The following is a 12,787-nucleotide window of genomic DNA, read 5'->3' as shown; positions in this document are numbered from 1 at the left end:
ACGCATAATTTTATAAATTATTAATATAAATTTAGATCTCATTATCATAGATGTAAAAATTTTACTCTCCTAAAAAACTATAAATTTAAAGCAAGGACTATTCAAATCTTTACATATATATATTTTGCGTTTAAATCATATCGTACGCATTGTCCAACCAACTCTGAAAATGGTCTTCATTATTCATGTTAAATTCCGTTTCGGTTGACTCATAATCAGCCTGTATAATGGGCAGAGCTGTTTCGCGTTCGTCAGCGTCTCCCTTGCATTGTATCGGTACGGTGCCGTAGCTAATAGCTATTCGCGCGCCTCTTGAGATCAGGGACAATCAAGTAGCCGTGAGGCACGGAAAGATTAACTCTTTATGTATAATTATAACGCTACGATATGTTGCCCGATACGTCGAAAGTACCTATCACTTGCTAAAGAACTCTTACCATTATGAATATAACAGTCTCCTCCCCCCTCCCCCATTCGCAGCACTTGTTCCCTCTTTCTTTTTTCTCTCTCGTTTTATTTGTATCTATCTGTCACTTTCACTCCCTCTTCTCGTTCTTCTTTTTCACAGAACGCGTTAAACTGAAAAAAAGAAGAGAAGAAAAAGGGGAACGGAAGCGTTTTAGAATCGTGCACACGTGGCATGTCCCGGAAAGCCGTCGTATACACAACTTTATTGATCGACACGACGTGCAGAACACGGTGCGTAGGCAAGGAGATTCTATAATTACACATGTTGTTTTTCTGTTCTTGTACAGGATGGCCATTTATAGACTATTTGTCGTGCTAACAAAATAGCTAAACCTTCGCCTGTGATAAAATAAAACGTTTCCTTTCTTTCTTTCGTGCTTTCCCCTCTTTCGTTAAAAATAGGACCTGCTATGGGATTAGCGCAATGGGACGCGTCGCACAACGAACGAGTTTTGTTCTTAAGGGACCATCCTACGTGTGCACATATGTTATCAAGTTATCTATACACGGTTAATTATAACGTGCAATATAACTATGCGGGAAGTCCAACAAAGTGGGATTAAAATAAGTATCAGAAATTCGCATTCTTTTGCTTCGATATGATTAGGCAATTATGATAATATAATTAATTTAGTTCGTTTGCATTTAGCCGTTTTAATAACAAATAAATAATTTATTAATTATTATTATTATTTATTTATTTATTCTATATAAAAGATTGTCTAAGATTTTAGTTATTTTAAATAACAAATAAAAAGTTTCAATAATAATAGATCATGATCTTGTATATCTACTGATATGTCTCTATTTAAAATAGAAAAAGAAAGAAAAAAGGGAGAAAATACCAATTTAATTAAATATACATAATATTCATCTTTTATAGAAGTTGTATTAGAATTGAGAAAATAATCGTACTTTATGTGCATATGTATCTATACATGATATGTAGATCGACAAAGTGTACAGCTTTGGCCTGTACTAAACTTTTTCAGGTAACATAAATGTATGTAAAATTTATTTATGTATAATATTGCATAGTAATAGAATGTATGTCATACACATATAATGGTTCTTACAATGTATATTATTACTGCATAATGTACTATACATAGAGGTATAATGTATATTGTAGTTTTATTGCACGGTATAACTAAACGTATGTAACCAGCTGTACATTAATGATTTCTATTCATGAGTTTCATCAAAAAGCGCGAGGAACAAGCGATTAAATGAAGAAAACATTAATAGCAGAATAAAGGAATATCATAGTCAAATACGACCAATTATATCATTATACTGATAACAAGGTACAACAGTCTTAATTTCTGATTTGTAAATAGGATGCCAGTTTCCATACCGGTATACATACTTAGCGTCTGCCATGAAACATACGTAAGTACATACGTATATAATTTTTGTTTTATATATAAATATGTAAGTTATGTAAAAACAAAATATTCACATGCACACGTACAAAGCTCGTATGTACCATACCTATTTAACTTATAATATTTCTTTAGACATACATATATACGATATGTATATGAAATATATAGGTAATTCTTCGTTCTTACTTATTATTAGTACATAAATTAATTTTTTATGAGAAGTACATACATGATACTATAACTAGGAATGTAAAAACGTTAAATAATCGATCACAATGTTCGTCTTTGGTTATGCATGTCGACAAGAAAGCAATGACAAGAAAACAATGTGTTTAATGGTAATAATAGTAACACATTAAAGATATTCAATTCTTTTGTTTGTTCGTATTAAATCGTTTTCTTCAGTATTTCGGAAATCTAAACATCAATTTAATAAAAGAAAAATTTATATATTTAAATAACAGATATTAAAATTAAAAGCATTAAACTGTATACGATAAATGCTTCAACATTTGTTTGAAACGATAACTATACGATTACATTCCTTAATTTCGAACAAGAAATTCGATTTACGAATTGACATTCATTATACCGTGTTCGATCGTTATAATAGACCAATCGAATGAACGGATTTGCCTATCGCGTCTCGTCACAATAATCACCGAATAGCGATAGATAACTCTCTTTAACTTATCGATAAAACAATAAGTACATCCGTATATACTTATTTTCTCGCGGATCTGATAAATTCTTCTCGACGGTTCAGTACGAAATCGATTTAATTCGATATCGTATCAACGTAGTTAAAAAATCTGAAATCGAGGACACTGATATACGCAGAGAGATTTCGAACGATGGTAAACGAATCGATGTTGCGTGGTCGACGTTACGAGAAGAAGAAAAAAAGAAAAACAAAACAAAGAAGAAAAAGAGAAGGGGGGAAGAAGAGGAGAAGAAGAAGGAGAATAAGAAGAAAAAGAAAGACAAGAAGGAGAAAAAGAAGAAGAAGAAAAAGGACGAAAAAGCAGAAAGAGAAGAAGGAAAATGCGCCCGTGCATATATACCTATCTCCTTTTTTTTCATCTTTTTCTTTCTAGAAAAAATCACTGTTAACCGGCGAATTACTATTCACTACGTGTTATCTCGTTTTCTTTCTTCCTATTGCCGTTTCATTGGTCTTATTTCTAACTCTTGCGAGTCAAAACAGACCAGAAAAACGAACGGAATTCTTCCTTGGAATTCGACAATATTTTCGCGAAATAGATAACGATTGATACAAGCGACAATCGAAAATAGTTGCACGAAGAAGCCGCGTCTATATGAGTTTATAAAATTTCTGCAAGACAATAAAATCGCTGCCCCCGTGTATTTTGGGTATAATCAAGGAAGACATTGTGATTGTTCGTTCTTTAATATATATATATATATATATGTATATATATATATGTATATGTATATAATGTATATTCCCCCCTCCCTCCCACAAATTCTGCCTTTTTTTTCTCCACTTGTGTTTACTCTCCGTTTACGTATATTACACATCTTTCTTTTTTACTTTTTTCTGTACTTTTTTCTTCTCCTTTGTTTAATTTCTTTCTTTTTCTCTTGTTTTAATTATCCTATAGCAATTGACTTTTATTAAGGAATGATCTTGTGCATCGCGCAGAGTATGCACAGTAATGTAGCTAGAGGCCACCCCCGCGCGACATTTGGTGCTGAGGACTCGGCGATCGGCGCGGGTATAATTTGCACTGGAACAACGAATTAAAAAAACAAATATCACGTTAGAAACACAGAATGTGCAAACTTGGACAATAGTAAAACTGTCCAGGTTGTCAAAAAGACCAACTCGTGATTTTCTATAGAAATTTTATAGATTTACGTTTTTAATAATTTAAATGATTATTTCATAAAGTATATGGATTTTTTGCACTGTTTTCTTTGTGTAACCTTCCTAATTTTGATTTTGAATACTTTGGTCAAATGCCACTCCGTAATTCATGTAATATAGTTCGTGTGAAAATTTAATAAACAACGAATTTATTGCTGTGTAATATTTGATAACTAGTGGTATTTATATTCCCCAATGCAAAAGTCTTATAATATATTTTATCTATCGTAAAGTGTCAATATTTAATATAGATAATGAACTTTAAATTATATCTTTTTTATAATATATATTTTAATACACTAACAACTTTTATATATATCCAATTCTTTTTTTGCCATATAAAATATAGAATTAAATGACATTTCTCGATATCTTTAAACAATTATAAAATTTCTTCATTTCAAAGCAAACATAATGACTGTAAATAAAATATAATGTTACGAAAGAAGTGATCTGAAAACGTAAAAGAATAGTCCACAGGACTAGATAACAGAAAAACGAAAAGTTTTTATACAAAAAATACATTGCATATTTGCAATTATTTTTTTGCAAGAAATTATAGGATACGAGATACTCGAAAAATACGGGAAATTTTAAATAGGAATTTCGCCTTCTAATATAACATGGCGTACAACTGTTGACGTAACTGGAATAAATTATAGCGTCGAATGTATTTCTAACGAGAAATGGAAGAACATGTTGCGAGAGGTATGAAGATAAAAGCACATGGAAAAGATATAATAAATCTGTTTCTTTTAATTCTCTGACTTCCATGTCACTAGCTAAAAACGCGTATTTTAATATAAAACAGCCCAAAAACGGAGTAACCAGATAGATCGAGGATATAAGTCCTTTGAAAGTAGAAGATAAATATACAATGTTTCGTAAGAAATGAATAATATGAATTTTGTTATTACGATAGTTTAAAATAATTTATATTAATCTACATATAACTAACGTTGCAATGATTGATCACATTATGTTGTCCACTTGGGAATTACCATTTGTTTGGAATTTAGTCATGAATCTATTGAAAAATACATGTTTTTAAAATGAAACCTGTTTTATCAAAAATAAAATATTCTTACGTGTTTAATAATACGTTAGAACAAAGATTTTAAGACTGAAAGTAAGCAATTTTTCATTCACGATTTTCTGCATTGTATCGTCACAAATGATTGACAGATCATGTAAATTACTGAAACGAAAATATAGTTCCTTCTACACAAGAGAACATTAAATATATAATATAAGAATTATAATATATATAGGAAATCTATTTTTATTATATCATAATAAGCTACTTTACTCTATATCTAAACTATTTTTGATATCACAGTTTAATAATGTTCGGTCTAATATATCACATACAGTTTATTGAAAGCTATATTTCATTTTCAGCATAATAAATTGACTTAATTATAGCAATGACAAAAAAAAAAAAAAATAGAAAAATTAACAAGAACACGCTTAAGCACACTGCTTATTTCATATCTTCCGCCATTACTTTTTTTTTATTACATTATTTCCGTTTTCAATACCACATTTATCTGTACATTCTACACGCTCTACATTTAATAATTAATATACTTGATATACATATAGCACTATATATAGTACAGAAGATATTATATAATTTAGCATGATTTGTGCTATAGCATATTATGTGCATGAAAATCAAGTCAAATATGGAACAGTTGCTATGAGTATGAGATTAGATGAACATGGAACTGAAGAAAGTACGAATTTCGCAATTGCTATTTCTAATTGGATGGTTCCTCTCGCGATGCAATAGCACTTCAAATGGGTTAATTAGAACTACTTTTTAGGGTAACTACGCATCTCATTCATTAGTTCACCTTATCTGAAGCATGGAAAAGGAATTTGAGATGGAAACCTCGTGACTACTAGATTAGAGTAAAAGAATGTTTTTTAACAGAAAAAAAGGACGAAGAAATTACATCATGGACGTGATTCTTTTTTCTCTTTGTGAAATCAAATCTGCTAATACGTACTTGTGTATCGATGTCTATCTAAAATAACGAATCTCCATTTGAAAAGCAAATTTCTATTTAAACCAGGCAAGTTCTATAAAATACGGGACGTTCATCTATGATTTCCGGATTAAAAAAAAAAAAGAAAAAAAAATAGCAAAAATAAATAGGTCACGTGCGCACTTCGCACGCGATGAATAGCATTCGAAAATCCGATTGAGGGCCTCTCTAAAAATGAGTGCTCGATAACTGATACATAAAAAGAATATGACCTATGAGAAAATTGTAAAAACATAATCCTCAATAATCGTTGAATCAAAGTTTAGAAAATCTGTATTGAAACATTGAATAAAGGGACTGTTTAGAAATTATACATTGGTATTTAATCTGCCTCTTTTATGCACCTGGAAAAAATGTTCTAAAGTTACTTTCTTAAAATTGGATCAATGAGCAGCGTTAAAAAATTCTGTGAAAAATAAATTTCTGGAAATAAATATCTGCAAACTGGATTTATACTACCTAAACTGGATTTCCAATTATATCCACCACTCCATATTCGTGATTTTAATAATAAAATAAATACATTAATAAATCCTAAATTGAAAATTGGAACGAAAATATAATTTTTAAAAATTATATTAAGTGGAATAATTACCTGAAACCGATTCCATCCTAACATCAGCGTACTGCACGTGGTGTAATGGGTATTCAGGAATAGTTGAATAGCAACTGATCTCCAAGTAACCATTCTCCCCTGTATGCAACGCGGATACTTCTATCGTTAGCTTTGCAGTAGCTGACATTAGTTGGTGTTCGTGATACGTGTGAGGATAGTAGTTTACCAGACTAATATCCACCTACATAGTATAACACACAAAAAGTTCATGAGATTTGGTCAGAATAAATTTTGGCAAAAATATTATTATTCGATGACGTATTTATGGCTTTTCGGTATTTCGTATTTCGATCGTGTTCTAACGATGCGTTGGAGTTATGCAAATGTTTCGAATACATTGTTACAGTCTACTCGTTCATGGCAGACCTGAAATTGACGTAACGACTTCGGACCGTGTTGTCACTATTTATTTGTATGCTAGCAATGGTTTGGAAGCTTCCCAGTTTCAGCTCTGTCCTGAACAAGTAAACTGCAATGTTCTCAAGACGTCGCCACATCGCGTCGATACAAACATTAACGCAAGATTAAAAATTTGAAAAACCATAAATATATCATCCAATAATCGTGTAAACTTAAACTCTAAAATATTATTATTATTAATAAAATAATAATGATTCTGAGAATCATAGTGGTGTAAGTCAGACCATCGCTAGTTTTAATATAAAAACATAACGTGTCAGTGAATAAAATTGTAACTCAATCAATTTGAAACTACAAAGATGATAGTTAAAAACTAAAAGTTAAAATATCCAGATTCTCAGAATCATGACTTATATCACTATAATTTTTAATCCGTCGTACGATGCATATAAAGAAAAATAAAAATATCATCCGCTGATCAGTTAAAAGAATCATCGTTATACTTTTATATACAATCTTTTGTGTTTAGTATTGGTTTCAACGAAATAAAATTGAATAAAGATTTTAATATCGTGAAACCATGATTACAATCCTTCAAAAGTGTAGTAAAATAATGAAGAATTTAGAATGAACGACCTAAAAAATAATTATTTCTTTATGATATATTATTTTATATTATCTGCATAGAAAATAAATATTACATAATAATTGCGTCCTTATTATGATGTTTATATGTAGTTGGTACTATGTATTATGTATATTTGATGGTTTAGTCGGACCAGACCGTAAAATTTCCATTACATTTAAGACGCAAAATTTTTCAAAACAAAAAAAGAACAAAAATAGCTGAATGACATTGATCGGGCGTTATATTATTACAGGATAACTCGGAGAGTTTCTCGTACGCTTTTATAAAAAAAAGTTATAGCAATATTACTCATGGATACGAGAAGATAATATCAAAATTTAACTCTCGATTTAACTTACACAACTTATCGTACCGTAATTCGATGATTATTCTAAACTAAACTAAACATCAACTTAACTTGCCGCTTATCGAAAACTTCAACCTTTGAATACACATTTTCTTGAAATATACTTAATAAAACGCATTAAAATTGCCAATTGATAGAAAAATAATTTTAAAAATTTTTATTTCATTTGTTTGTATTTTCTTATTTAGGAAAGAAATTATAAAATATTAATTTAAATATTGTGCAAATATAATTACTCATTTACATTTATAGCTCAATTTTTAAAATACTTTACATAAGATAGTTTTTACTTAATACCAAAATTAATTGGTTTATTAAATTGGTTGGGTTTAATATGTATATACATATTTTGTACTTTATTGAACACACTAAATATTTTGATTATTATAATATTAAATATATTCTTAATTGTTTACAAAATTTCATAGATATAGGTCTAAAACCTAATATAATTTGTTTACAAATATATGTGTTTAATATAATGTTGATTGCATTTTAGCTTTACATATCTACATATGTAGATATATGCATTTAGGTATATGCTAATAATATTGAAATTATAATAATATTGAATATTACAGTATTATTGAAATTTAACTCATCGCCTTCTTGAAATAATGCCCTTATAGTCTTCAAATATTATATACTTATTGTATTAGGAAATATAAGTATGTTAGAAATTAAAATTGAAATTTGAGATTAACGAGCAATATGAAAATAAATAAAACTTTAAAGACATACACGACAGCGTTACTAATTAAATTAATCCTTTGAATAGAGTTGACGTTAATAGACAAAGAAAAGAAAATTTCGTGAAACACGACTGCTGTCAGTGAGTGACGACACGTGAAGAAAAAGAAACATTATGAAGATGTAGCTATACTTTAAATGGTTAAAGCTAAGGACATTACCGAATAAAAATTAATTCGTTTTGAGTTGTTGAACAGGCTGTTTGGCTGTTATCTTTGATATTTACTCACCTCCTTGCCGTTTATGTACCAAGTCAAGTAAGGAACTGGATGCGCAGCCGAGGAGGTGCAGTTCGCCTCTAAACTTTCACCGACCACGTACATGTTTTTCTTGAACGTGATTTTTGGGTTTTCAGTCTGTGGAACTGTACAATATCATAACACTAATTAGAATAGAATTACTCTGGAGAAGACCAGTGCAAGAACAATTCAGTGCTACAGAAAACTTCGCTAAATGTTTACTTCTGCTTCATTTTTATTAGGTCATGCAGAAAATTCTTTCCTTTTTTAATAAGCTATAACGAAGCTGTAAGTAATGTACCTTTATATATATATGTAGTACTAACAAAATTTATTACATTCAAACAAAAATCTTCTCTTAACCAATATTACATATATACATATACTCAATGTATATACAATATATACATATATACATATATACATCTACTCAATATATACATATACTCAATAATATATATATTCTCTTTTTCGAAAATTCAATCGCATTATTTATTAAATAATGAATGAAATGATTTTGTATGTTTGATAGATTATTGACCCTTTGAGTGTTTAAATATTTCAGAAAGAATACATTCTTAGTTTGCTGTATTCTACGTTTAATAGAAAAAAATATTTTATGGAAATTTGTTCATCTATTGTTCGCTGAACAAAGATAAATATACATATCTACCTAGAAAGACAATGTTTCATTATACCAAATGTGTAACTGGAAGCCAAGTTGCACTAGAAACATAATGTAATTATTCAAACTATGACAACTATGACAACCTAAACCTAACCTAATCTCAATGAATGTATTATTCTATGTATATGTATGTGTATATATTATATGTATAGAATGCATATTCTAATATACGTAGTATCTTTTTTTCTTTTTTGGTAGACTATTTACAATCAATTCCCATAGAGAATTATAAGTAAATTATTTTGGCGTGGTATTGTAACTTGGATTATAAGAGTTTATAGTATGTTTGATTCTAGTTGAATCTAATGCTTCAATCTAAAGGGCATTGTCTTTTTAGTCTGCGGATCTGATTCGTCGTATCAAGTAATTGGGTAACTAATGGGTTTTAGTGGTTGTTAACTCTTATATTATATCTGTTTCTGAACTTGGATATTTCTTCTTTGACTGTGGGTATTTTAAGGTCGCGATGTTGTGTTTCGTTGGTAACATACCAAGGTGCATCTATTAAGGATCTCAGAGTTTTTGATTGAAATCGTTGGTTTCAATCAAGTTGGAGCGTTCGGCAATGAGCCAGTAGAATTTTTTAGTTTTGTTTTCAGTTCTTTGGATTTATCTACGATGTGACGTTTCCATGTCATTCTTCTGTCCAGAATCATACCCAGATATCTGACTGTATCTTTGTTTGGAATTAGAATATTATTTATGGTCACCTATGGGCAGGATTGTTTTCGCAGCGTGAAAGTCATTTGACTGGATTTGCTTTCATTGACTTTGCAGCGCCCTTTGTGGAACCATTCTTCCATAGAGTCGAGACCTCGCTGGAGAATAGAGGAGGCAATTTTTGGGTCTGAGTGCGAGGCTAATAAGGCTGTATCGCCAGCAAATGTCGCTATGGTTATCTCTGTCGAAATTGATAAATCTGCAGTGTAGATGTTAAACAGCAGGGGTCCGAGGACACTGCCTTGGGGTATGTCAGCTTCTATTGGAAATGTTGAGGTTATAGCGTCTAAGTGTTTTACCATGAATTGTCCATTGGTTAGGTAGGATTTTAGGATGGAGTAGTAGGTGTGTGGTAGGATTTTCTTTAGTTTCATCAAAAGTCATTCGTGCCATACTTTGTCGAATGCCTGTTGAATGTCTAGAAATACCGCAGTGCAATATTTTTTCTTTTCTAATTCTTGGGTGATTTTATGTGTTAAACGATGAATTTGCTCTATCGTAGAATGTTGCTTCCGAAAGCCGAATTGATGATCCGGCATTGTTTTCAACTCCTCTAAGAGTGGAAGAAGTCGTTTCGTTAGCATCTTCTCAAATAGTTTGGACAAAGTGGGTAGAAGACTAATTGGGCGATAAGAGCTAGTTTCGTGTATTGGTTTTCCAAGTTTAGAGATAAGAGTAATTAATGATATTTTCCAAGACTTAGGATAGTATTCAAGGCGAAGAATTGGATTAAAAATAGAGGTAATAAGAGCAATCTCTTTTATGGGAAGGTCCTTGATAGCTTTGTTACTTATCTGATCATGTCCCGATGCTTTCCTCGGGTTTAAACGACGGATTAATTCTATAACTTCCAGAGATGAGAAAGGTTCAATAAGAGGAGACATCTGGAAGGGAGAGTGCAAGTATTCAGTTATTTCAGCAGCAATAGTGGAGGAATACGGTTTGGAGACATGAAGGTGACTTGCAAACAAGTTGGCTTTTTGTATAGAGCTACGCGCCCATCCACCTTGCGGACAGCGAATTGGAGGGATTATTTGCTGAGGACGAGTGAGTTTCCTGGATGCCTCCCATAGTGAGTAGTTTGAGTCAGCTGTGGGAGACAAATTAGCAAGATATTTTTGAAAATAGTCATTTTTGTAATTTTTAAGGATTTTGGTTAGTTTTCTTGTTACGTTATTTAGCTCACGCTTGTCTTCAGGCGTTTTATAACTTTGCCATACTCTTCTAAGTCTACGTTTTTCTGCGATTTTTATTATTATGTAATGGGGGTATTCCTGTTTATTAAGAAAACACTCAACAGGGGTGGAAGAACGGATCGCGTTTATTTATGCTGGTGTTTAAATATTCCGTAGTTGCTTCTATATCTTCGTTTGTTTTTGGGGATATTCAGGCTGGGTTTCCGGCCCGCGTGTGGAAGGAGGTCGCCGGAGTCTTGGCGCCAAGGCTGAGAACTCTGACAGATGCCTGTTACGGGACGAATACCCTGTCATATGAAAGGAGGGGCGGATGGTCCTGGTGCCAAAGCCGGGACGTTCCCCGGTCTCGCTTTCCGCCATCCGCCCTGTGTGCCTGTTGAACCAGGCTGGCAAGCTGTTGGAGAGGGTTGTGGCTGCCCGACTCGAGTCACATTTGTTTCGAAGTGCTCCCGGGCTATACAACAGCCAGCTTGGCTTCCGGAAGGAACGGTCTACGGCCGATGCCATCGACCGTGTCCGCACCCTCGTCGAGGGGGCCGTGCGGCGGGGTTACGTGGCGTTGGCTGTGTCGCTAGACGTGGTCAACGCCTTGAACAGCATCCCCTGGGACAGGATAGGTCGGGCCCTCGAGTTCCATCGGGTGCCCGCTTACCTGCGGGGTGTAGTCTGGGCCTTCCTCCGAGACCGTAGTATCGTCTACACCGGGCGGGGCGAAAGGATGATAGGGAGGGAGGTGTGCCGTGGTGTCCCGCAAGGTTCGGTACTAGGCCCGTTGCTGTGGGACATCGCGTACGACACGGTACTTCGGGCACCGATGCCCCCGGACTCGGCGCTGACGTGTTACGCCGACGACACGTACGGAGCTCCGATCTGGGCAGAGGACCTGGTGACCAACAGTCGCAATCTCCGAGCGATCAGGAGGCTGCACAGAGCGGTGGCCATCAGAATCAGGGGTTTTCGCACCATTTCGGCGGCGGCAGCGGCGGTGTTCGCCGAGCTTCCCCCGTTCGAACTGCAGGCCCTGAGGTGTCGCGAGATTTATCTCCGCATTCGGGGTCTGCTGGGCGGAGTCGGCGAGGTGGACGCAGACGCGGAGGCGCGGGATCGACGAGAGCAGCTCGACAGATGGCGCGCCGGCCTCGACACAAGAACGGGCGCACCGGCCTCGACACAAGAACGGGCGCGCCGGGGCTAAGGGTCCTCGGGGCCGTCCTCCCAAACTGGAGGTTTTGATCGGTTGGAGTCCGACACTACCACGCCGCTCTTCCTCCTAGAAGAGGCGGGTGTCCATGCGGATTTCCTCCACGGGGAAAAAAAAAAGAGATATTGAGGCTGATGTTCAATGATTGAATACTTCTCCAAAGAGCTGCCAGTTTGTGAGTTGATTACGAATAAAGTCATTAAGTTGGTTTTCGATAATTG

General features: G+C 33.8%; 2 protein-coding genes across 3 annotated transcripts in view; both read right to left on the bottom strand.

The window, feature by feature from the left end:
- The window catches only part of LOC139998499 (cell adhesion molecule 1), a 60,726-nt gene that overhangs the window by 15,031 nt on the left and 32,908 nt on the right, over window positions 1-12,787 (bottom strand). The window contains exons 4-6 of one of the 2 annotated variants that reach the window (XM_071999536.1): window positions 8,753-8,886; window positions 6,397-6,598; window positions 2,026-3,607 (exon numbers count right to left, since the gene is read on the bottom strand). In XM_071999536.1, coding sequence (XP_071855637.1) covers window positions 3,495-3,607; window positions 6,397-6,598; window positions 8,753-8,886 — 449 coding nt within the window. In that variant the 3' untranslated portion in view covers window positions 2,026-3,494. Of the gene's footprint in view, window positions 1-2,025; window positions 3,608-6,396; window positions 6,599-8,752; window positions 8,887-12,787 lie in introns of those variants that run through there. The other variant, XM_071999624.1, reaches the window with a different exon arrangement.
- Fws (Conserved oligomeric Golgi complex subunit 5 four way stop) overlaps window positions 1-12,787 on the bottom strand; it is a 221,738-nt gene that overhangs the window by 187,879 nt on the left and 21,072 nt on the right. The window lies entirely within an intron of this gene.

Source organism: Bombus fervidus, chromosome 1 (genome assembly GCF_041682495.2).
Source record: "Bombus fervidus isolate BK054 chromosome 1, iyBomFerv1, whole genome shotgun sequence".
In the NCBI taxonomy this organism is placed as follows: domain Eukaryota; kingdom Metazoa; phylum Arthropoda; class Insecta; order Hymenoptera; family Apidae; genus Bombus; species Bombus fervidus.
Note: the sequence above shows the minus strand (reverse complement) of the source record. Positions and strands in the feature narration are given on the sequence as shown.